Source organism: Danio aesculapii, chromosome 7 (genome assembly GCF_903798145.1).
Source record: "Danio aesculapii chromosome 7, fDanAes4.1, whole genome shotgun sequence".
In the NCBI taxonomy this organism is placed as follows: domain Eukaryota; kingdom Metazoa; phylum Chordata; class Actinopteri; order Cypriniformes; family Danionidae; genus Danio; species Danio aesculapii.
The window spans coordinates 54,045,445-54,071,944 of record NC_079441.1 but is presented as its reverse complement, the minus strand read 5'-3'; the positions used below and the strand labels follow the sequence as shown (position 1 = coordinate 54,071,944).

Sequence of the window (26,500 nt, the reverse complement as noted above, 5' to 3'; positions counted from 1 at the left end):
TATATATATATAGATAGTAAAATCCTGTTTAATAAAAGTTTTTTTCCTGATTAAGAAATAATGGCTATCATATAATATTAATACATTATATTACATTATATACAGTTTACAGACACCTACACGAATGTTATTAGGTGTAACAATATTTAAGATGACAAAAAAAAAATCATGTCAGGTACAGTGCTAAATGAGTACATCTCCTTTTGAAAATGAATATATTTTTATCCATTTCTCTGAGAATATACCCAATAATGTTTAATGCAATTAAACAAAATATTTTAATAAACTGTTAGCAATTATCAATTAGAAGTAATCAATAGCAATTAAAATAAGAGTTTGATCAACTAACATCTTTAGGAATAGAAAGAAAATACATTTAAATTCAAACAAGTTATTGATAAAAAATGCACAAACTACATAACGTGAAGTAAATTTTATATTGGTCACGTGTCTCTTGATTTTTCCTGTTTATTAAAATTGTATTTATGTATTTAGATGCGCTACTTTTGGACTGTGATCTTCATTTTAAATTGTTTGCTTTGTTCCAGTTTTGGCTTTAGAACTGACTAATCTAATGTATATGCACAACTATATTATTGTAAAGCATCCTGAATAAAATATTGATATAAAAAAGAGAGATCTGTGACGTGTGAACACATTTATGCTAAGCACTGTATAATGGTACAAGAAACATTTGATGCATAATCTGTAATTCTGGTAAATTATGAGGGAATATTATTTTACCCATATTTGGGGATTTTATTTTTATAAAGGTTATTGTAAACGTTTTTAGACACCGTAATTGCAATCAATAAGCTTGCCAAGTATATAGTTGTTTGATAAAACAGCAATTGTTGCCAAAAGTGCTGTACAAAAACAAAATTACTAATCTTTACAAAAAATAGCTCAAATAGAATGAAACTCTTCAAATAAAAAATATGATTTTGATATGATGATTTAGCTTTAAACAAAGAAAGAGATTATAGAATTTGAACTGACACTTGTAAGCTGTTCCATTGTTTGGGGTCAATCCTAGCAAAAGCTCTGTCCCCTCTATATTTAAGCATAGTCCTTGAACTGTATAAAACACCTTGTAAATTGTATTTGATGCTGGCACTAAAATGAGATGTCTCATCTTTGACCCTTAAATCCTGTTTTTGATGCCACCATTTTCATACACTATTCAGATGTATTTAAGTTCTAACACTTTACAATAAGGTTTCATTAGGTAGTGTTAGGTATAGTGTATTTAATAAGATAAACAAACAATACATTTATTGCAGTATTTATTTGTCTTTGTAAAAATTGTATTTGTATTTCTTAGACAATGAAAATACTAGTTCATGTTAACTTACAGTGTGTTAATAAGCATAACTTTGGATTTTAATAATGCATTGAATTATGATTAATATATCCTGCACAAGAATTGATCATTCTTAGTTCATATTAGTAAATATACAAACTATCATCAACTAATGGAATCTTATTGTAATAATGCTGTTGTCTCACCTGACCAAATGGAAAATAAGGCGTTCCAGTGTGTTTAGATGGGTTCTGCTGAGCTGGTCGATTACAGAGTAAACTCCTCGAATCACTTCCTTTTTGTCCTGGAGGCCTGAAGAGAGACATTGGCATCCATTAGAAAGCATTATACACTAAAAAATGTCTAATTTATCCCAACCTAATTTTTAAAAAGAGGACTCATAAGATCACTGCTTCTGTGGACTGATATAAAAAATTTTGATAAAAAAGAATTATATTCAAAATTGGGCTTGTTTTGTCTGAACCAGAAAAAATACATTCAGAAATGCTGTAGGTTCATTTAGCGTTCACACTGTCATTAAATACAAACCTAATGAAACTAAAACAATTTAAAAAATGTAACTTTCATGATTTTTTGCTATTTGCGATGTTTTGCGATTGAACTTACAAACCTCCTAAGCAATGCCGTATGCAGGGCTAAAATGCTCAGAACTCACGACGAGCTTATAAACTGAATAAATGAGTCAAATCAATGGCAGGGATTTCTCTGTCACACACACAAATGAGGATCTGAGGCAAGGAGATGCATCTCTGATGCCTGTATTGAACTACAGTATATCATGCAACAATGTGACTATGTAGGAGGAACCAAACTAGAGCATTATTTAGCATTCTGTCCATTTATGGTCACATCTTGTGACACCATGTCCAGCTTTTAGCCTGTTTTTATGCCTTTAGTCCATGTTGCTTTAATCTGTCAGTCAAAGTGCAGCAGAGTTAGCTTAAAAAGCAGACTAATGCTAAAAAGAGGGGTCTTGGCTCACTGCTAATTTAACGATGGCTTCTTCTGTGTTCAGTTCACACCAAGGTTTGGATTCCAACTGCTGGACTTATTTAAATATGCACACAGAGTGGGGTTTTCTTTTTTGCAGTTATGTTCATTTTGTGTACTGGCGTGCGCACTCACATTGGCACCCTTTGTTTACTCAACATTGGTAAAAAAGCATAATTGAAAGTAACCCCGGTGTGCACGGGCCTCAACCAAAAATGAAAATGTACTCACTGTAAGTTGTCTGCAATTACATTATTCTGGTGATGCTCGAAATTCAGATTAAAGACATAAGTAAAAAACTGAACGTAGGACAAAGAGGAAAGTCCGTATTTTGCGATGTTTAATAACCACATATGACGAGGAATTAGTTTTCTACTGAGCTAAAATATTTGCAGCAGTAAAGATACCTATGTGACGACATCATATATTCTTATTTAATGCCATGTCACAACAAAGGCCATTTTTATGCCAAAACATTTAATTAAAACATACAATTAAAAAACACAAACAAATACATGAATTAGATAAGATTTTTAACATTAATACGTGATAAAAAACACAATTTTTCCTAGAGTTCATTTCATTAAAAAACCCTTCTGCAGTCATTTAAAGCAAGACAGTCCAGCAGAATGTGTTTTAGCTGCCTGCATAAAAATATTATAGTAATTTATATTAAATACTAAAGTGTTTTTCAACCCTAATATTGGCTAGTAAAGTGTATAATGTAAAGCATTTACAACATTTTATTGATGATTGCTACAGCTTAGTATTATAATAAACAGATAAACTACAGTAATAAACTGGTGTAAACTGGTGCATAATTTAAACGGAAAACAGTACAGTATTGGATCATTTGTTTATGACTACAGTAGTATTACCACAGCAATCATAGAATTACTACAAATGTTTAATTCAAGTAATTTACCACAGTAGGTTCAAAAACAATAGTATTTAATATAAATCCCTAAATCACTTAGGTTGAGACATCCTTCTACACACAAAAAAAAAAGTGAAAGCACAAAAGCGTGGACGTAGATTCTTATTTCGATTTTTTTGTTACTGGACAGATAAACACAAGCCAGTAACAAACACCAGTAACAAACAACACATGTTAAAAACAATTTTGATGTTAACGTTACAGTTGTTTACTTTATATCCTGATAAAATGTCAGTAAAGATATGGATTATTGCAAAACATTGCAAGTTATTTACTCCTTGATTTTGTATAAGTATGTGTGTGGTGGTGTTTGTAGTAGATCTGTAGTAGTTTTTCTTTTAAGATATAATACATAAACATATAATTTAAAATAATATATTTTTTATATTATTGTCTGTATAGTGCTGTCAAACAAATAATCGCATTGAAAAAAGTTTGTACACGTGGATGTATTACAAAAATGTTCATTACAAGCCACTTGTTCTTACATTTTTCAGCCAGTTTCTTGAACTTTTCCCCTCTTTATGAACAAACTTTGTAACTCTCTAAAGCATTTGATGATTTCTTGGTTTGACCGATTTTAACAAATATTATAACAACACAAGGCATATACATTTTGATGTTCTCATAGCGAATCCAATATAGAAGAATCTCTTCCTGACCTTCATCTGAATTTTGCTTGTCAGCAATGACGTAATGTACAAACAACATATTTACTCACCCTCAAGTGTTTCCAAACTACTTGATACAGTTTCTTCTGTTGAACACAAAATAAGAATACAAAAAAAAGCCAAAAATCTGTAACCATTGACTCCATAGCAGGGAAATCAAATACAATGGAAGTCAGTGGTCACAGGCTTTCAGCATTTTTCAAAATACCTTCTTTTGTGTTCAACAGAAGGAAGAAACTTATAAAGGTTTAACACAAGTAAAGGGTGAGTAAATGATGACAGAATTTTCATTTTTGGGTGAACTATCCATTTAATGGCCATAACGTTCCAATTTCATACAAGATACCTGAACTAATGTAAAAGACAAAGAGCAGTCCGTGCATTATTCTAGCAAAAACCCACTAGTACAGCTCAAATTATAAAACATTATTACAAGATGATGTTTTTGAATGTTGGTTTTTGTATTTGTTTAGAAGCTTTTCAGCAAAAAAAAAAAAAAAAAAAAAAATCTGGATGGCAGCTTTAATCAAAAAAACAACCTTAGTCATCTTAAGTGTTGGGTAAGTTACTTTAAAAAAGTAATCGATTACAAATTACTCATTACTACTGGAAAATTGTAATCTGATTACATTACTAATTACTTCATGTAAAAAGTAATCAGATTACTAATTACTTTACTTTGAAGTTACTTTGAAAACATATAAAATATACCTATAAAAATACTAAATAAACTGCAGCTCTTTCAGTAACTTAGTTTTCCCTGAAAACATTACAATGGGTTGATCACAGGGGCTTGAAATATTCAGAGTTCACCCAAAACTTGAAATTCTCTCATCATTCACCTTTTCCAATACTCTTTTACTTTTTTAACACAAAAGAAGTAAACTGGATACCTGTAACCACTGACATCCATACTATGCAAAAGAACTGAAGTGTTTGGGTGTTCTGTGTTTGTCTGAGGTAATTAGTCTACTGAAATGTGTATATTCCAAAGTATGAAGCTGATTGGTCAGTTCTTGTCATGTGACTCGCGGTTTTCAACTGTGTGCGTCTGGGAAATGAGAGCACGCGCAAAAGATGCAATATGTGAACGGCCCCATAAGCAGATATGCTTCTCTTCACATTCATAAGACACCTTCACTCCCAATCCTGCACAAAAAAATTCAATTTAGCCTGTTTAGGCTAAGTTGGATCGCTGTGTTTCTGCGCACCTGTGTCCTCCTTGGCGTCGAGTATTGTTGTAGAATGCTTTCTGTTCAAGTGCTTGAACAAGTTGCTGGTCGAGTGGAGTTAAAAGCAGTCGAAATTCTTTAGAGACTGGACATAGATTGCATTTCACAGCGATATTTTATTTTACGCTTGATGAAATCATAGTAACGTCTGTGTTTCCACTTGAAGAAGCAGCCACTCTTGACAGCAACCATTTCAACTTGCGTTCTCCAGCAATTTAAAAGTGCATGCTTATTAACTGACGTTGCAGCAGAAAACATGATTTAAAAGAAGCATTTTTTTCTTCCAAAAACTATAATTGTAACATAAGTAACGCAATTACAGTACCTTGACTTTAGTAACTGTAATCAAATGACACAAATGTAAAATGTAATGCGTTACCATTACTGCATTCCTCAAAAATGTAATTAGAATACAGTAACGAGTTACTGAGGAACGCCTTACACCCAACTCTGGTGATCTTTCTTTTTGCTATTATAAAAAATATTTATCAATAAAAATCTAGAATTTTATATTTGGGATATAGGGATAGCCGAGTATCCACTAGAAAAGACAGATAAGCCCTTATTTAATCCATCAGATGACACATCATCTAATAACACTGATTTCAAAAGAAAACAGATGAACGGGGGAAGAAAAGAACTGCAAACATCAAAACTGTATTTGCTATAACGAACGCTAATGCAAAAAGCATGATAGAGCACACCAGTGCACATCTGCTTACCCATGGCCCGCAGGAATTCCTCATATAGTTCAAAGGTCATCAAAGGATTAGGCAAGTCACGTAACCACTGCTTGAAAACGCTGGCGATCACATTAATGTTGTAGTCGTCCAGATTGACACCGTTTACATCTGAAGGCACAAGATAATGGAGAAAAGATGCTGCAGAATCATCAATGTGAAGTAAGTATAAAGATGTAAATATAGTGTTCTAGTAAAAATGATTTAACATCCTTAAAGGGTTAGTTCACCCCAAAACTGAAAATTCTGTCATTTGTTCACCCATTACTTTTTTTTTTACCAAAACTGTACTTATTAAGATATTTTGAAGAAAGCTGGAAACCATTAACCATAGACTTTTAAAGTATTTGTTTTTCCTTCTAGGGATGGCATTGGTTATCAGTTTTCAGCTTTAAACATCTTCTTTTGTGTTGAACAGAATATAGAAACTCAGAAAAGTTTACAACTTGAGGGTGAGTAAATAATAGTGAAATTTTATTTTTGGGTGAACTATCCATTTAAAGCAAGATGGATTTAGTCGATAAGTAAAGCTGCATATGATATTAAGAGATGCTTTCAGAAAGCTTAACCCAAGTTGAGCTTATTGTAACTTAATTCATAATATAACTTAATTCATCATCTTATTATAATCTTTAGTAGCTAGATGTTTCCTAAAATAGAAATTTGGAAACGCGCCATTTACTCTATTAATTTACACTTACAGTAAGTGGTTCCAAACCTTATAAATGTTCTTTATTTTGTTAAACAATATTGAAAAAAGACAAAACCTGTAACCATTGACTTCCATTGTAGATAAATCAAATATTATTTTAGTCTAGGTTACAGTTTTCCAGTCAAATATCTTATTGTATGTTCAACTGGAGAAAGGAAGTCAAACAGTTGACTATAAAGTAAAGCTTGAACTCTTTTAGGTGAAGTGTCCCTTTAATAAGTTAAGTGTCTTGTAGCCAGAAATCTGTCTTGTCATGCGTCATACCTGTGTCCAGACCCTGCTTCAGTTCCTTAATCTTATTGGCGGATCCAGACTTCCTGTAGATCCCCTCCGTGTACAGGCCGTGCATTTCAATGTAATTGACGAGTTTCTCGACAACTAAAGGCACTGTTCGCTCGTCGTTGGTCAGACGGGACAACTCCACACCAAACTGCCTCGACGAAAGTTCTGGGTCATACTGCGCATGGAAAGAGAGCATTATACTGTAATCGACGGCATCTTTTATTACAGCCCCAATCACATGAAAGCACTTAGCGGAAAGAAAAATTCCTTACCTTCTTGCTGCATTTGGAGGTCATTTTCTGACAGCACTTTCTGTGACACGCATAGCGGCACACTACACAAGACACAGACATCTCATTCATTCTCATTTTTCACGTCAGAACAAACAGTTTAGATTTAACAACAAAAAAAATAAGGCACCACCACCTAAAATAAACTCAATTCAAGCCAACATTCCTATCTCACTGTAACATGGCGGAAAACAGCCTGCTCTACAAAGCCGAACTGTTCTCTGTCCTGCTCTCCGAGTCGAGAGGCCATGGGCTTGTTGGTAAACAATCTGATTATGCCGAATTGAGTTCAGGGTCACTTTGATGAGGAGACTGCAGACAAGAAACTCACGTTTGCAGACACACGCCTTGTCCATCATCCAGATGAGGGAGGAGCAGTACTCGCAGTAGGTGGGAATACTGTACTGAGTGGACTTGAATATGTGGCCGTTGTGTTCCTCTACCTGAAACAAACAAAGGCGCCAGTGTCAGTTGATTTTCGAGAAGAAAAAAAACCTAAACGCTAATCCAGTATACAAAACCTCTGACAGTAATTCCACTTACTACGTCAGTGTCTTTTTTCCTTCTCTTCTTGCGGTCTGGTTTGGGTGCCTGAGGGAGGAAAAAAATAACCATCATTATAAAAAAAAATGCTTGCTGATGCCAGAGGACAATGATCAGACCATTTTAAGCTGATTGAAAGGCAACAATAACCCTAAAAAAACACAATTGAGGTCTGCAGAAAAGCATCTCTGTACTGACAACATGTCAAACCATTAACCAGATGAGCTACAGCAGCAGAAAACCGTTACAGTTACAGTTACAGTTACAGTTTGCACAAGCTCTCCAAAACTGGACCACAGAAGATTGGGAAAAAAGTTGTTTGGTCTGAGGAGTCTTGATTTCTGCTGTAACATTCAGATAGTTGGGTCACAATTAGCATCTTCGGTGGTACAGGTATAATGGTTTTAATTTATTTTTAAATACCAAGTGTCTGCCTTTAACTTTCAGTAACTTTTAGCAAAATATTTAAAACTTGGGGAGGCTTCAGTGTAAAAACCCTGGTTTAATGCATACATTTTACTAACTTTTTACTACCTCGTAGCCAGAAATAACTGTTCTAAAGCACCCGGTATACTTCAAATAAAGTTTTATTCATTTTTTGAAAAGGCTGAGTGACAGTATTCTGTTTTTTAACATCCCTGCCAACACTGTAATCTGGCAACCATCTTCATGAAAAGGGCCATGGACAGACACCAAAGGTCATGCACATACTCGCACACATAAAAAAGACATGGTGCAACAAGCTTGACTTCTTTTCTGGTGTGTGACCCCCTCACACCAGAAAAGACTTTTTAAAATCTCTCCACAGATTTTGTTCTCCTGTCTGCCCATCGTGGAATGAGAAACGAAACAGGGAGGAAATCAACAAAGTAGTTCCAGAACACACCCTCTGATTGTGCAAACGCAATAGACCGATGTAGCTTTTGTTTAGGAGCTCAAACATACTCCCCCCAAAAGTTCGCTTTGGTCAACTCAAAACAAACTTAATTTCAGTCAGATTTAGTTTGAAATGTCATTTCAGTTCTTTCTTTGATTTCACCTGAAGTATACCGGGTCCACGCACTGATCACACTGAACGTGCTTTTTGAGTTGACAGGCGCATCTTTTGAATGGTTTTCTAATGGCCACAAGCGTTTAACACGCTGCTTAGGTACCCTGTGCACCTCATATTTTTGCCGTTGTGTGCTCTGTGCCAGTTGAAAAAAGCCAATTTGTGTTTGCTGTTAAAAGTTATCTGGAGCGTCATGACTTTACAAATCTTTAATATCACAAGATTAATCAATAGTACAATTATAAAAATATCAACAGCAACACTGGCACACAATTCAAAGTTGATTCAGTTGTTGCCTAGCGACATAAAAAGGCTCGATCACACATTCTGCGCACAGCATGTTTTAACCGTTTGCTGCGCCTTGCATTTTTGCTGTTTTGCGGTGTGCGCTCGCAGTTGAAAAAAGTCAACTCTGAGTGGAAAAAGCTTGTTACGTCAGTTGTGTCTGTTTCATTCTCCAATCAAATGAAAGCAGAGGCGGGGTTTCTGATGAGGTGACAATAGTGTTTGTGTTGTCAAGACAACAACGGAGACTTTTGAAGATGGAGGAGAGACTAGTGTTTGCTGTTTTGAGTTATTCGGTGCTGCATGACTTCACAAATCTTGAATATCACAATATTATGACATATAAAAATTGTATAAATATCAACAGCAACATTCGCGCACCCCAGCCAAAGAGCATAGAATCACCAAGAGGCAACACTCTAGTGCGATTTGGGAAACAGCAATTAGATGGCGCGGCGGCCATTTTGGAATGAAAATTCCAATAGAACCACAGCCTATTGTAAGTCTGTAAAAAAAACGATTAAAAGTGCTGATGATTGTGATAGTAAGTGTTGTATTGTCGTCTTTCAGGTTGTTTCTCAGCTTTAATGCGCTTTTTAAATAAATAAACAAAAAACAAAGCAGCTGTTTGCCATCGCGACAGCAATGAGATTCAATAGACAGCTGATCGCTTTCACTCCAAAATGGCGGAATAGCGGGTCTGTTGCTGGGCTGGGCGTAGAATTCTGTTGCAATGGTACGTTCTATTGAGTGTCGCCACTTGGTCATTCTAAGCTCTTTGCCCCAGCTGATTCAGTCATTGCCTAGCGAAATTCTTTATTTTTTTGTCAACAAAAAAGGCAGTGTGGTGCGCCTCGCGTTTTAAGAATGAAAAAGCACATTCAGTGTGATCTTATACTTCTGCGTCAATCGCAAGCGTATGGTCTGGTGCAGCCTTTGCGCGGTCACAGACCTCTTGTTGTCACTGACGCTCACGCACACCTCTCAAAAAATGAAACTACATGTCACAACGCTGCATAGCACAAACTCTGTGATTGGTCAGCTTGGTAGCTGTGACGAGTGTAGATGGGCCGAAAACTGCTTGAACCTGCTGGAGCGAGTGTTTACAAGTGTGGAGTCCATTGAAGGAGCTCCAGATGCAGACTTTTGTTTTGTGTTAACCTTACAATTAAAGTTGTTGCACATCCGCCGGTTCCGGCCTCTAAGCGAGTTTTAGCTACTCGTACATTAAGGTAGCGTTCAGAAAAAACAAAACACCCGCAAAGAAACTCGACACAGACTCTGAACATAAAAACCTACTGCCAGCTAGGATTCAGCTGAAGTGTTGTTGCAGAACAACACAATCAGCATGCAGAAGTATAAACGCTACGTGCAAGGCATATGCTGTGGATCACGCCGATCACTCGACAAAGAAGTATAAACCAGCCTTAAAGCATCATATCTGTGTTTAGACAGTGCTTCAGTTCCTTAACCTTAGTTATGGATCCAGACTTCTTCCATGTACAAGCTGTGCATTTGAATGTAATTGACCAGATTCTTGACAAAAAAAAAAGGCACCGTTATGCCTTTAGCATCTCCAGTGGTGGTATGATGTAAAGTAGGTTTTTTTGTTTTGTTTGTTTTTTTTGCCACTTTGGACACTTTAGTACCAGCACTCTCCAGCAGCAAAACACCCTGTCAACCCTGTCACAAAGCTCAAATGATCTCAAACTGGTTTCCTGAACATGGGATTTGCACCTGTCACTTTGCGTCCTATTCCACACAATCACTTTCTTCACACCCCATTTTGTTCGCTGTTTGTGAAGAGTGCCATTGACACTTTTAATGTGTTACCTTTCCCAGACTGCTGTCCAGAGGTTTGTGTTCGGTCATGAATTCATCCAGGAACACTTTAAAGGTGTTGACCCAAACTTTCACCGGTGACTCGCTCCAGTCCCTCTGCTCTTGACGCATGTTTTTCTCCAGGATTTGCTCAAAGAGGGCATAGAGATCCTTATAACGAATGCTCTTCCCGTCATCCATCTACATGGATCAAAAACAATACAGTTAATCTTATTATGAGCCCAAGCCAGACACAATGTGACAAAACAACAAGTAACAGATGCCATCCCATCCCTTCCATGTTATATGTTTGAGTTTCTTTCTTTTCTTGAACCATTAGAATATATTTTAAAGATGTTGAAAAATGGTAGACATTAGCTATGTTTCATTATTCATTCATTATTCACATTATAAAATATCTGTAATGTTGTTTTGGTCATTCTAAAATTCTAGATATTCCAGTTTTGTGCTAAAATTGAATTCACATCATTGGATGAAAACATAGCTAATGCTTCAACATTCTTCAAAATATCTACTTCTGTGTTAGATGGAAAACTTGAGGGTATGTAAATGGTGAGTGTGATTTCTTTTTTGGATTCCTTTAAGAGGATAAAATAACTCAACCTTAAAGTTTCCAATAAAAGCTGATAGTATGAAGAATTCGAGAGGTAAAAATAGATATATTGCTTTATCACAGTACTTACAGCTAAAGCCGTGGAGTACGAGTTGAAGATATTCACGCGGAACTCCTTTAGTGCCTTTTTGAAGACAACATCCACCATTGTGTCTTTCTTCCCATCTTCTGTGTCCAAATCGGTAATCTGTGAGAACAAAACAAGGTTATACGAGGGCATTCTCTCATCGATTCATCCATACAACTTGAATAAACTGAAGTAGAAAAGTCATGCACCTTCTTCATGAGGAAGTCGTTCATGCTCTTGTAGTCACTGGTGCATGTGAGTATCTGCAGGGCATCGTTCTGCCACTGGACGGGCTCCAGAGCCACGCTGCTGATCTTCACACTTCGCCTGCGCTTCACTTTAGGGGACGGCTCTTTGTTCTCCTTAAACTCCCTCTGTAATGTCAGGTCTGGGCTGTGAGGAGGAGACAGGCGCTCTACCCCTGAATAAGCATATGACAGCAATAAAAAACAGTTTTTACGAGTTCATCTGATTATACGCTAAACATTTAACTGAGCAGTTTTTCCCTCGTCTCACCCTCTTCCATCAGAAGTGTCGCTTCAGTGTAGTCTCCTTCTAAAGTATCGCTGCCACACAACAGCCGTTCTCGAGAACTCTTCTTCTCTGCATTCTTTGCCTTTACCCAAAACCGCATTTTACCACGGACCCTACAAACAATATCATGTGGTCAAGAAAAGAACGTTTTATTTCCTGTTTAAACACACTTAAAAATAAAAAAACAAACAAACAAACAAACAATAGAATATATATATATATATATATATATATATATATATATATATATATATATATATATATATATATATATATATAGGTATAAAAATGTATAAATATAAATGCTAAATATAAATAAACATATACATTTAAATAAACATATAAATAAAAATATGTATATATTAAACAAATAAATTAATAAATATAAATAATTAAATTCATTTAAAAATAATCATTTAAAAAAAGAAGAACAAATAAATGAATTAATAAATATAAATGAATCAATTATTTAAAAAAAATAAATACATTGAAAAAAAGAAAAATAATATATAAATACATAAATATAAATGAACACAAGTGGATAAATAAATAAATATAAATAAAAAATTAATAAATAAGCATAAATAAAAACAATTGATAAATATAAATAAAACATATACATTTAAATAATCAAATAAATATAAATATATAAAAAATAAATTAATTAATACATATAAATAAATAAAAAAAAAATAATTTGAAAAAATATATAAATACATATATAACTATAAATAAATAAAAATTGATAAATAAATAAGTATAAATAAATAAATCAATATATATATATATATATATATATATATATATATATATACACATATATATATATACACACATATATATATACACATATATATACACACACACACACATACACATATATATATATATATATATATACACATACACGTATATATATATATATATATATATATATATATATATATATATATATATATATACATATATATATATATACACACACACACACACACACACACACACACACACACACACACACACATATATATATATATATATATATATATATATATATATATATATATATATATATATATATTCATTCATTCTCTTTTTGGCTTAGTCCCTTTATTAATCGGGGGTCGCCACAGCGGAATGGACCGCCAACTTATCCAGCACATGAGCACCCGGAGGAAACCCACGCGAACGCAGGGAGAACATGCAAACTCCACACAGAAACGCCAACTGACCCAGCCGAGGCTCGAACCATGTCTATACATATATATATATAAATATATACATATATATATAAATATATACATATACATATATATATAAATATATACATATACATATATATATAAATATATACATATACATATATATATAAATATATACATATACATATATATACATATACATATACATATATATACATATACATATACATATATACATATATACATATACATACATATATACATATACATACATATATACATATACATACATATATATATATATATATATATATATATATATATATATATATATATATATATATATATATATATATATCATTAAATAAAAAAATTAATACATACATACATATATACATACATAGTTCTTTTGGAGAAGTAACTGGAACATTCTAGTACTTTTTTTTATACTGTAACAAATTACACTGGAATTAAAATGGAAGTGGACAACACTAAACTGTAAATAAACATAACAATAACAATAACAGCTGTAAATAAAGCTTATCCACTTTTGACCAACAAAACTATCCAGAAAAAAAAGTTCTGAACCAAAATGAGTGTAAACAAACGAAGACAAAAAATGATTGCTTAAAACAAACAAAAAACAAACAAATTAAAAAAAGCAAGCACCTTCCATCTCCGTGAGAGTTCTTCCTGGTGTCGTGTTTGCCCAGCTCTCCAGACGGCAGGGTTTTACATCTGTTCTTCTGCTCCTCAGCGGTTGTGGTCAGCTGAAACATATTAATATATACAATAATCAGCATGTTTGTTTGCTCTGTAAAACCTCTTCAGTAGCTCAACGTAAGCCATTAAGTGGACACTTTGCCTCTTCCTTTCACTTCAGCTATCATTTGCTTGCAGGCAGTGACATTTTGAAACATTTGCAATGGGCACAAAGACCAAGAACATGTGTTGCTCCTTAGCATAGTCTGAAGGCACTAAGTGGTTAAATCAATTTCTTCTACAACACTAATGCACTAAAACTAACCAGCGGCACACAATGAAAGTGCACTTTAATGATAGCATATGACTAGGGAAAGAAATCTATTTTAATGCTTTAAACAAAAAGAACAATGCCGTTTAACTGAGGTTAGCGGAGTCATTCTACAAAACTGATACTTTTTGCGTTCTATAAATAAATAAACTTCTTGTTTTGTATTATTATAGATGTTTTCTGAACCATCAAGGAACATCTTTTTTTTTTTTATCAGAAATTTCAGTCCAGATTTGCCAAACAAACTACCATGATAATGCAACACAATTGGAATAGTATAACGTTTAACATTTAAGTAATAACGTTTATTTTTGTTTATTTGTTTATATAAATGTATATGTTTCTTTATGTGTAGCAGTTATATTTATTTATGTACTTATATTTATGTATTTATATTTATGTATTTATATTTATTAGTTTATATATATATATATATATATATATATATATATATATATATATATATATATATATATATATATATATATATATATACATACATTTTTATTAATTAATTTATATTTATTTAACATTTAAATATTTTAATTTTCTATAAAACACATACAAGTCAGAATTATTAGCCCTTCTGAATTATTAGTCCCACTGTATGTTTCCCCCAATTTCTGTTTAGCAGAAATATTTTTTTTACTCATTTCTAAACATAGTTTTAATAACTCATTACAAATTGCTGATTTCTTTTATCTTGATATGATGACAGCACATAATATTTTACTAGACATTTTTTAAGATACTAGTATTCAGCTTAAGTGCAATTAAAGGCTTAACTAGGTTAAATAGGCAAGTTATTGCAAAACGATGGTTTGTTCTGTAGACAATTGAAAAAATATTGCATAAGGAAGCTAATAATTTTGACCTTAAAATGTTTTTTAAAAAATTGAGAACTGCTTTTATTCTAGCCAAAATAAATCAAATAAGGTTTTCTCTAGAAGAAAAAGCATAGGAAATATTGTGAAAAATGGTCTTGCTCTCATTTAGGAAATGTCTGAAAAAAAAAAACTAATAATTTTGACTTTAACTGTATATCTTATATGCAGGGTTTCTACAGGTTTCAAGTCAAATTTAAGACATTTTAAGAGCTTTTTAAGACCATTATGAATGAAATTTCAGACTTGCACAAGGCTAAACGCCAAGGTATTTTTCTAATGGCCCAGTTAAATCATTTAAATAACCATTAAAAACAAATGTTATTGTAAGGAAGTAACATTAAATTAAGAACTATTTAAAATAAAGATCTACAAAATGATATTTCAGCAAATTTAAGACTTTTTAAGGCCTAACATTTTGTTATTGAAATTTAAGACATTTTAAAACTTTTTAAAATCCTGCAGATTCCTGTATATGGAATATTTATAAATGGATAACTGCACAAATATGAACACTGATTCAAAACTAGCACAAATAAATATATCATATAGATAAATTAATTACTCCTTCATATGGAGGAGGCACCAGTTTTATACAATGACCCAAATAATAACAAAATCCTACTGACTGGAAAGACTGGAAAGTGTGATTATTGAAAAAATAGCTACAGAATATAAGAAATGAGCTACAGAATAAGAAGAAATAAAGAATGTGTTGCTAAGACAGGTCTGCGGCTTTAGCCTTGGTGAATTGTTGCAGAAGAGAAGAGTATCATTAGATGTTAAAGCATGCAGTACTCTTTATCCAAAGTGACAGTGTGGAAAGCAGAATCATGTCGCAGTTGAAGGTCTCGGTTGTTCAGAAAGGAGCAACCTATAATAACTAGCATTCAGAAGCTGTTATATCTCTAGTCAGGCAGCATGGTCTGATTGTGAAGAGAGCTGTGTGGGTTAAACGTTATACAAAATGCCTTTTTATATCAGGAAAGAAAAGCAATATTCTGATGGAAGCCATCCTGATCTGTGTGGCTGAATGATTCAGAAATTCAGGCAGAACTTATGTAATTTTCACCACTAGATGGTGCAAATTCACAACAAACAAAGGTGTAGTTTGATAACGATATGACTGAGTGTGGAATCATGGGAGTTGTCATCTTTGTGACATCCCATGGGACTGTAGAAATCATGTTCATGGATGAGATAAATTATTTAAAACTGGAATTGTAATAATATGAAGCCGAGTAAGGCTGAAAGATATTGAAGCAAAATGATGAGACGAGTGTGACGTGACACAAAAGCAGCAAAAATTTGATTATACCACAGTCGACCACTTCTGGCTGGTCAGGATAATGTGGTGAAGAAGCAGCACTGCTTAATCATACTAAATAAATTTTAGAGTTCTGTTATAATGCTGCTCTGTGCAGTCTAATATAATTAAATCTAATAACATATTAGAAAAAATAAATAAAATAAATATTTATATATACACTTAAATTAAAAAATAAAAATATAAAATAAAAAATATAAAATAAAATTAAAAATAAATAATTCTAAAATATATATACCGTGTCAATGAACTACCGTGTCAACTTACATGTTTATGGTAAACTCATGCATGTAAATTCAAACAACATTCATGAGTGGTGATGGCGAAAAGAAAAAAAATCTATAAATTGCTCTTTCTTCATACATGGACATGCTCAACATGTGATGCTTCATTTCTGTTTATTTTTGAGCTGTGCATTCACATAAAAAAATTATATATATATATATATATATATATATATATATATATATATATATATATATATATATATATATATATATATATATATGAATAGTTTAGATGCAAAAACCTCTAAATGCTGTTTGATATTTTCTTCTAAATTTAGCATGTTTCTCTTGAGTCACACGACTCTTGTGTGTAGGCTCAGAAAGTTTAATTTTACAGTGACAAATAAGTTCTTTTCATTGCCTTTAAAGCAAAATACTTAAACATAAACATAGAAGGCTGAGAAAAATGCTCATTTTAGTAGAAAATTTCAGATGGCATTTAGAGGTTATATATATATATATATAGATAAATAGATATAGATGTCCACCCCAATGGCTCTTTATAAAAATGCATTTGCCAAAAAAATCCAAAATGGCTCTTTGTTGAAAAAAGGTTTCCGGTCCGCTGATATACACCATTGCTTGTTACGAATACATGCCCTCTAGAGGTGGAAATTGCATAATTTGCCTTTAATCCTTTAAATAAATAAATAAAATTTGCGCTAGTGTGAGTTACAAAAAAATTACAGTATTTATAACTATTTTTTTAAATATTTGTTTTGTTTGAATTCATTGACAGCTCTTATTAAAATGTAAATGATTCTTTGCAGTGAACACTTTATTAGTATGTCTATGTCTGCCATCACAGATAAGAATAGCTTCAACAGGTATTTCGGCATCTGTGGTTGAAAGCCTAGATCCTTCAGCTGCAGAGGGAGTGCGGAAGCGTTTCAGGTGGTCAGTAAGGCGATCTATTAGGCTCTTCTGGAGGAGTTAGCTGGAGAGAGAGAGAGATCTTGCTGCTCGGTCTGCGTCCGCTCGCACAGACCGTCAAATTACCATTTCGGAGTCACTGTGACAAGCCTCTACTGCGCTCTCCTCTGAGTCTTGCTTGGTGAGGGGTGTGCCAGCATACAGAGGGGTCTCATCGTACTCCTCCTCCTCTGACTCCCCCTCTCCCTGGGTGCTTGAGCTGCGGGTGAGGAAGTCTGAACGTGTCCGTGCCATGCGGGCTTTTTTATGACCCGGTCGGCCAACCTAATTGACCAAATGATAATAAAAGAAGTGAAGGCGCTCCCCCTGTGAATCAAGGTTCAGGTGACCCCCACCACATCCTCATAATGAAGGAGAAAGAGTTCAAACATACTTATTTATGAGGGGAAAAAAAGAAAAGCTATTTATGATTGATAATGAACTAAAGTTTTACTCTTTCGCTCACCTCAGTCTTTGTGGATTTATAACCCAAAAGGCTCACTTCATTCTGGGCTCCTGGTGTTTTTTCTTGATTGGACAAGTCCTTATTAAGCCTAAAACAAGTTCAAGAAGGTTGAGGGTTAGTTATTCAAAAAAGAAATGCTGTCATGGTTTTAAATTCGAACACGTCCTCTTATAATTAGCTTTTGTGCAGAAATCCAATTCATATTTATGCATATTAAAGCTAGCACCCTCAAGTTTTATGGAGATTTTTCAAATGGTAATAAGATTTTTTTTTTGTGTCACATGATGGCAAAAAATATATGAGATTCTCATATATATCGCTGCTATCAAATTAGTCAATTACCCAAGTAGTGAAGTAAGTGAATAATACAAAACCCCTGCTTGGTTTGAAAGTGAATTGTGTGTAAGCATTGCTTCAAACATCTTTAAACAGGGTTCCCACTTTAATTCAATTCAATTCATCTTTATTTCTATGGCGTTTTTACAATGTAGATTGTGTCAAAGCAACTTAACACTGAAGTTCTAGAAACTGAAATTGTGTCAGTCCAGTTTCCAGAGTGGAAGTTCAGTTCAGTTCAGTGTGGTTTAATTTCACTGCGGAAGTCCAAACACTGAAGAGCAAATCCATCGATGCGCAGCCAAATTTCAACTGACTTCAATGACTTTTACCAACTAAACAACTAAATAACTTAAGTTATATGTATTGATGTAATATATTATTAGCCCCTTTCACACATACAAAGCTTTCGGGAAAATAACGGGCAAATTTTGAAAATACCGGTAAATTCGTTCTGGTAATTTTCCTGAAAGAGAAGTTGTATTATTATCAGTAATTTGTCGGAATACTGCGCTGTGTGTACGCAGAAGGAAAATTGCCGGAAAGAACTCATTCATGCTTAAGGCCAGCAGATCGATTTTTTATAATCCTGAACGATTATAGCATGTCAGACGAATATGGCTCCCATGTCACATTGTAAGATCTCAGCCGTCATAAAATCAGACTGAACGACAATGAAGACGCGCCAAACACGAAAGAAAACATCCCAGGAGTTTGACGTTATCCACTCGTGACACTTTCACTATTCCGTGTTCTGAAATGATTCCTCACTGCAAATGTAAACGATCTGTAGTGGCAATTTTGCACATGGCGTGTCTCAATATCAAAACCAGCAAGAAAAAAACATTTGACATTTCCCTGCGGTCATTTGAATTGTCGCATGGATTGCATCCTCAAATTCAGCACTCCTATTGGTTTTTGGATTGACGCTCATCGCAGCTGTTGTCACACTGCAGTAAAGTGTCTAAAATCTTCTGACACTGCCAGAACTTCATCTGAGGAAAAATCTGATCGCAATGGGCACTAAGCGGCTGTTAGTGAACATGTCAAACCAACAATCAAAGATCACAGATTTTCTAGGATTTCAGGAATCTTTAGGATTTCCTAGATTTGTCTGACAAAATCTTTTTATGAAAATAAAAGCCTTTGAATATTTTTCCAGACACATTTAGCTGCTTGTTAGTCAGATAACGTTTCTATGTTCCTTCTTAATGACACCTGTGTAAAAAATTATTGATAAAATGCTTATGATAAAGCGATGTTGGTGGCACAGTAGGTAGTGCTGTCGCCTCACAGCAAGAAGGTCACTGGTTTGAGCCTCGGCTGGGTCAGATGGCATTTCTGTGTGGAGTTTGCATATTCTCTCTGCGTTCACGTGGGTTTCCTCCGGGTGCTTCGGTTTCCCCCACAGTCCAAAGACATGCGGTACAGGTGAATTGGGTAGGCAGAATTTTCCGTAGTGTGTGAGTTTGAATAAGTGTGTGTGGATGTTTCCCAGAGATAGGTTGCAGCTTGAAGGGCATCCGCTAAATAAGCATGTGCTGGATAAGTTGGTGGTTGCTTCCACTGTGGTAACCCCGGATTAATAAAGGGACTAAGCCGAAAAGAAAATGAATGAATGAATGAATAAACCGCTGTTTGTTTACCTTCAAGCTCTGCTTCAGTTGCTTGACGCGTGTGCACGTGAAGTAGTGCTCCGTTGAGCGCCAGCACACACACATATTATGAACATCTCGACATACAAAAGTGTTCTTCCATATGTTTTCATTGAAGTTGGTCACAATACTTATCCATCCACAGAATTTGTAATGTGATCAAACGTGTAAACATTAAGCTGCGGTTCACGCTTCTGCCTTTGGATGTCTCTGGGACATAAGCACCTGCAAGAATGCTAAAGCTTTAAATAAAAGTAAAACCTTTAACAAAAGCCCGACCCTTTCTATGTTTACAAATACAAGCTCAGCCATTTAGAGCTCATTTCTGGTTAATGATGTCAGAATTTACCGGTATTTTGGAATGGATGTGTGAACGTCCGTGCCTAAATTTACCGGTAAAGTTGTTCCGGAAATTATCACTGTGTGAAAGGGGCTAATATCTATCATATATTAATAATATAATAATTATTATCATAATAAATAACATAATATTAAAATATGTTAAAATAATAACATCATATTAAAATAGTATTATGATTGAATATCATTTTGCATGACTTTAATTGCCACTTTGAGAACAACAATGGATAATTTACCCTAAAAAACTGAGGTACAGTACTTATTGTTGCTTGGCTGTGAAGTGCTCCCTCTTCCATATTTGATAGCTCAATAGGAGTTTTACAAAATTTAAATGCTTTTAATGCTTATTCTTCCAAGTAATCATTTCAAAATCAAAGCTCTCAAAATGTATATTATCCTGGCTCGTTTGCTTTGGTTAACAGGTAGTCTGGAGACTGCATTTGACTTCAGTGGCTGAGAGTTAATGAGCAAAATAAAATGGCACTGAAGAACAGCCTAACCACAACAATAAAAACAGCATTATACCATTGCTGTATATACTGTACCTATATATTATTATATATACACAACAACTCCATGCTTTTTTTAAAAAAAATTCCATAATATTCCAGAACCTCATGACCCATAGGAACCTTGTCTACACAAATGTGAATAATTAGACTTTTTTTATTTTAGCTTGTGAAATTTTACTGCCATTCCATTGCTCAAAAGAAATAAAATCACAGTCATTTGGAATGCTATAAAGGTATGAAATAATAAGATTTGCAATGAACTAGTCTGAAACCTAGTGCCTAAGGATGCCATGGCGCTTGAAGCTTGTCACTTACTTTGAGTAGGCAATCTTGGTCTTTGGAGAAAAAAAGATGTTTCCTGGCCTTTCAGACATGCTGATGTTGACATTCTGATTGGACGGTTTCTTATTTATTTTCCTTCTGGCTTCATCCCCTCTGGATTCCAGAGTCAACTTGGGTGCCCACCCTTCTGCTACATTGCGTGTGTCCTTTGGTCGGTCTCTGAAAATCAGAGGAACAGCTTGCTTTTCTGGAGCTGGTGTCTGGGAAGTGAGGTCAGGCTCTGGCTGGGCAATGGGAGCAGGTCTGTCCGTCTTTCCTCCAGAACTCTCCTGTCTACTTTGCTCGATCCTTCGCAGAGTCTCGGCTCTCTGCTTTTCTAACTTCTCCCTCTCGTTTTGGGCTAAATTCCTACGTTGTTCTTCTAGGATGTGCGTCTGCTGACGGATCTGATCCATCATCTCTTTTTCGTTTTGTTGCCGTTGATGCTTCTGCCTCTCTTCCTTCTCCTCGTTGAGTTTCTCTAGCTTCTCCAGGACATAACGGCTGTCAGTGCTAGGTTGTGCTGGGCTGGGCGGCTCACTGGTCTGGGCAGCGCTGTCTTTGACCTCTGGAGGCTTCACATCTGCTTCATTTAAAAGGGTTTCCTTCTGCATACTAATAACTACAACCATGGGTCTCCGAGTGGACTCTTTCTTGTCTTTCAATGGCCTGTTGAGGCCGTCAGGGCACGGGGTGGCTGAATTGGTGGTAGACTTAATGATTGGAGAGCTACTTTCGGATGGAGGAGTGTAGAAAGTTGGAAGCGAGTTTTGCATTTTGGGATGTTTAGATTGATCATCTGGTTTGGACAAGATATCAGGTGTGGAAGTATCAGAGGGCACCACATTGTGCTGGTCAGGCACAGAAGAAGGAGAACCAAGGTCCTCTGGTTCAGCACAAGGTGCCTTGTCTTTGAAATAGTCATCTATATTGAGTAGCTCAAAGCTGCCTTTAGAGCTCTGGCTGTCTGGAGTACCCTGAGGAGTGTGAGCGGTCTCGCTGACCAGCTCCATTGACAAGCGCCTTTCTTCCGAGGGAGATGTTCCTCCCGTGGACCGCACCTTAAGAAGCTCCAAGCTAAAATTGGCCTGTTCCAGCTCTCGCATCCGCCGGCTCTCCCGCTTGGCTCGTGTCCTCTGGTTGGGATCTTCTAGAGTCCGCGGCCTCTCTCGGATTGTCACTTCAGATGAAGGATGTGCTGGTGCCATGCCCTCCATCATCTCTAGCTCTATCTCTTCCAAAATACCTGCTCCAGATGCCTCTACTGCACCACTGAAGGCCTGTTTGCTCCTGTCCTGCTCCTCAAAGGAGTCTTCCAACATGTTTGCATCCAAACCCATGTCTCCAAGCTTGTCCTCTTCTGTTAACAAACCAGCCTTTCCATTCTGCAGATGAGTGGCTTTTAATTTCTGCTTCTGGAGTTCTCGAAATCTTAATAATACAAGAAAATAAAAAAATGGTTAGACACATACAAGACAAGGAATGAAGTGGAAAGAAAAATCCATGTACTTATATAGCACTTTTCAAAATATATATTGCAAGTTTATAAAAAAACATATTATTGTTTATAATATCCTCATGTTTTATAGTCTCGTTTAACAGATTAGAGGTAATAATTCACAGTACTGTTCAGATGTCACCAAAAGCAACCAAATACTTGCAATATGCTATATAATGTAGCTTGAATATACGACACAATATTTTTAACAATCACATTATGCAACACTGCGCAATTCTGACCGTGCTTTACACAGGTGAGTGGGCTTGACAAACCACCTGTAGAAGACACTCTTTTCCTCTCCAGACACTTTTCTACAGCCACTCTGTTACAAGTACTCACCAGCACCACCATCACCAATAATAATAATAATAATAATAATATACAAACAAAAGCATGTCTAAACTAACTTGTACAGTATATTGCTGCTCTCTGGTAATTGATGAAATAAATCAGTCAATGCAATCACATAGCAAAGATTCAACTTGCATAGTACTGCTTTACGTAAGTGAGTGTGCTATGCTGTATGTTTGCAAGCAAAGTTGTACATTCACTTGCCAGACAATAATAAAACCTATTATTCTGCCAGTATGTAAAACATTGAAATATATGTACCAGTAAACAGTTAACAAACTAGCATTTTGAAACTTTTCTAAACTTTGTGCAGAATGCTTATGCAGTTTCAGCCTTGAACAAACCAGATTTTTGGTTTGCAGATCACCAGTACATACTCCGTATGAAACGTATCAGATTGTTGACTTGTGTGCATTGAAGAGTTGTATTATTAAGAAATGTGTGTGACCAGAGCAGCTATCTGTAGAAAAGGTAACTGCGTACCTCTGTCTTGCCAGATAGCCTCTACCCACAGCCTGCAGGCGGACGGTGGCATTCCGCTGGCGGAGGAAGAGCTCTCTGGCCCTATGTCTTCTCCATGCAGTCTGGATCTGGAGGGCTGCCCGTCTCTGCCGATACAGCCTCCAGTTTCTCTGGATCAGCACAGATGCCTCTCTCCATAGCAGGAGTCTACGCCTCTCTCTAAAGCCCCTCCAGGCTGACTGGATACAGACCACTGCCCCCTGCTGGACACGCATGTCATACTCAAGCTGGCTCTCCCTCTGTAAAGACTGACAACTCCTCCACCAGTTCTACATGAAAAAACATTCAGATTAAATTACATATATTTATTTCACTGTTTGGGTCACACATATAGAATAGGATTTTTAGAAAATAAGTATGAAATAGTAATTTTACTTAATACATCATCAATACATAAGAAAATACCAAAGAGTCAGCTTAAATAGTTACTTATTAATTTAACCAAAAACCATAATAAAGAGTCCATAATAAACCATAATAAACCATAATTTAAAAAAATTATTATATATATGTGTATATATATATATATATATATATATATATATATATATATATATATATATATATGTATATATATATATATATATATATATATATATATATATATATATATATATATATATATATATATATATATATATATATATATACATATATATTAAATTCAGAAGTGCAATGACAGTCTGAATGTTTACATTTTAAAATATACTTTAATATGGATGCAAATCTTTGATGATGGAACAAATGTGTTACCTTCAGAATTAAAATAATATTATTCAAAGCTAAATCCTTTATTTCGAGTACTTCCACTGTTTACATGTCAAACGTCTAACCCAAATAACACACTGATTACACACCTTTTGTTGAATGAATGAACTTTCAGCAGTTTTTATTCATTTATAATTAGGTCGTAATCATTTTTAAATCATTAAATAAAATCTTTGCAAAAAAAAAAACATTTGAGAAAATATAAATTTATAATGTGAACTATTTACTTAAATCTTCAGAAATACCTATTTTTTAAAAAGTTCAACACAGAATCAAACAAAAGGTACTTCAGTGGTAATTAATGTGTTGGTGCTCTTTGGATAATGGATTCATAAAAAGAAAATCATGGTAACAATTTATTTTGATGATCCATTTGAGTATCAGTAGGCTGTCTGCTTAATATCTGTTGATACTGCTGACTGCTGCTAAACAGACATTTAACTGACTTTAAGAAACTTAACAAGTACATGTCAACTTACACTAACCCTAACCTAACAGTCTACTTTTATAATCTAATGAGAATTAGTTGGCATGTAGATGCAATGTAACTTTAATGCAACAAATGGACCGTCAAAATAAAGTGACCAAAATCATCAGTGAAAGGCACTCAAAAGTAAGTGAATAAGTTCAAATGCCTTTTTTAATATAGTTAGTATTTTAAAATAATAATAAAACACACACACACACACACACAGCATTTAAGGTCTTTCTTTGTTTTATTATTTTAACCAGTCTCCTCTCCTTGTGGATTTAGAGTCCGTATGGATTCTTTATATTCTGTAGAAATGACTAAGAGACTAATGACAAAAAAAATGTGATATGTACATGTAATCCATAATATGCAATGGATTGACATGATAAGGAAGGATCAAGGTCATGGCAATTCCAATACACTGAAAATAGTTGGCATAGATCTACAAGGAGAGAAGATGGGTTAAAAATATAAAAAAAACGTTAGAGAGTTTTTGTATTTATACTACTGCTGGGCAAAGCTTAATTATGAGTAAATCACATCCATAATAAAAGTTGACACAATATATGTGTGTGTGTGTGTGTTATATATATTTATTATGTAAATTCTGTAAAAAACATCTGTAAATTGACAGTTTTACGTATTTTGTTATTCATGTTTTTTTTTTCCTCACTTATTTATGCTTTTGAATTGCATTATGGGACTTTGATCTTTCTTCTAACAACTTTTAACCTTGAAAAAGTGACCTTTATAATTGTTTTTAATAGTTTAAAGTGATATATTGTCTGGGTTGGTGTTGTATATTATGCTACAAAAACCTTGTAAAAGCTCCTAGTACATGTTCTTTTACAAACCTGGTTCTCTTTACTGCATATTATTTCTTAAACAAGATCTTGTCTCAAACTACTAAAATGTCAATGAAAGTCACTTAGACAAACTGTAGAGTTGAACTTTCAACATTAAAAGTCGGCAGAGATCAAGATGCCATAATGCAATTCACAATCGTAAACTCACAATCTTATGTGATGCACACACATACATAGAAACCAAACTATACAAAACCATTTTGTTACATAGTTATTTGAATTAATTTATAATTTGTATCATATACATAATAAATGTAGACAGTAACAAACAGAAATCATGTCAAAACACACTTTTATTCTGGATGCGATTAATCACAATTCACTTTTGCCCAGTACGAATTTATACATCAAAAGTGACCAGGTTTCCAGGTTTAAATGATGAACTAGACTCTTCTCCTTTTTCAGACATTTTCTTAATTTTTGTATTTACATTTTTTAAAAATTGCATTATTGTTGAAAGTATATGTTTTTTCTTTCTGCATTTCATGTTTTACTTTTGAGAAATACTGTATGTTGTATAATATATATTTTTTCTCTTTTTTTTTATCTCCTATTCTTGTATCGATAATTGGCGTTCTTGTGTTGGCTATATAACCTTCTGTTCTGTTATTT

The 26,500-nt window shown here is 34.3% G+C and overlaps 1 protein-coding gene across 7 annotated transcripts in view; it reads right to left on the bottom strand.

Annotated features, from left to right (window-relative positions):
* The window catches only part of myo9aa (myosin IXAa), a 258,992-nt gene that overhangs the window by 14,715 nt on the left and 217,777 nt on the right, over nucleotides 1–26,500 (bottom strand). For 6 of the 7 annotated variants that reach the window (XM_056462171.1, XM_056462176.1, XM_056462173.1 and 3 more), the window contains 15 exons: nucleotides 23,744–24,051; nucleotides 21,403–22,839; nucleotides 18,225–18,312; nucleotides 17,846–18,043; nucleotides 13,985–14,085; nucleotides 12,096–12,226; nucleotides 11,789–12,000; nucleotides 11,583–11,699; nucleotides 10,891–11,079; nucleotides 7,722–7,769; nucleotides 7,510–7,621; nucleotides 7,161–7,222; nucleotides 6,871–7,063; nucleotides 5,877–6,005; nucleotides 1,510–1,615 (listed from right to left, as the gene is read on the bottom strand). In XM_056462171.1, the coding sequence (XP_056318146.1) occupies nucleotides 1,510–1,615; nucleotides 5,877–6,005; nucleotides 6,871–7,063; nucleotides 7,161–7,222; nucleotides 7,510–7,621; nucleotides 7,722–7,769; nucleotides 10,891–11,079; nucleotides 11,583–11,699; nucleotides 11,789–12,000; nucleotides 12,096–12,226; nucleotides 13,985–14,085; nucleotides 17,846–18,043; nucleotides 18,225–18,312; nucleotides 21,403–22,839; nucleotides 23,744–24,051 (3,431 nt within the window). The remainder of the gene's footprint in view (nucleotides 1–1,509; nucleotides 1,616–5,876; nucleotides 6,006–6,870; nucleotides 7,064–7,160; nucleotides 7,223–7,509; nucleotides 7,622–7,721; nucleotides 7,770–10,890; nucleotides 11,080–11,582; nucleotides 11,700–11,788; nucleotides 12,001–12,095; nucleotides 12,227–13,984; nucleotides 14,086–17,845; nucleotides 18,044–18,224; nucleotides 18,313–21,402; nucleotides 22,840–23,743; nucleotides 24,052–26,500) is intronic. The other variant, XM_056462177.1, reaches the window with a different exon arrangement.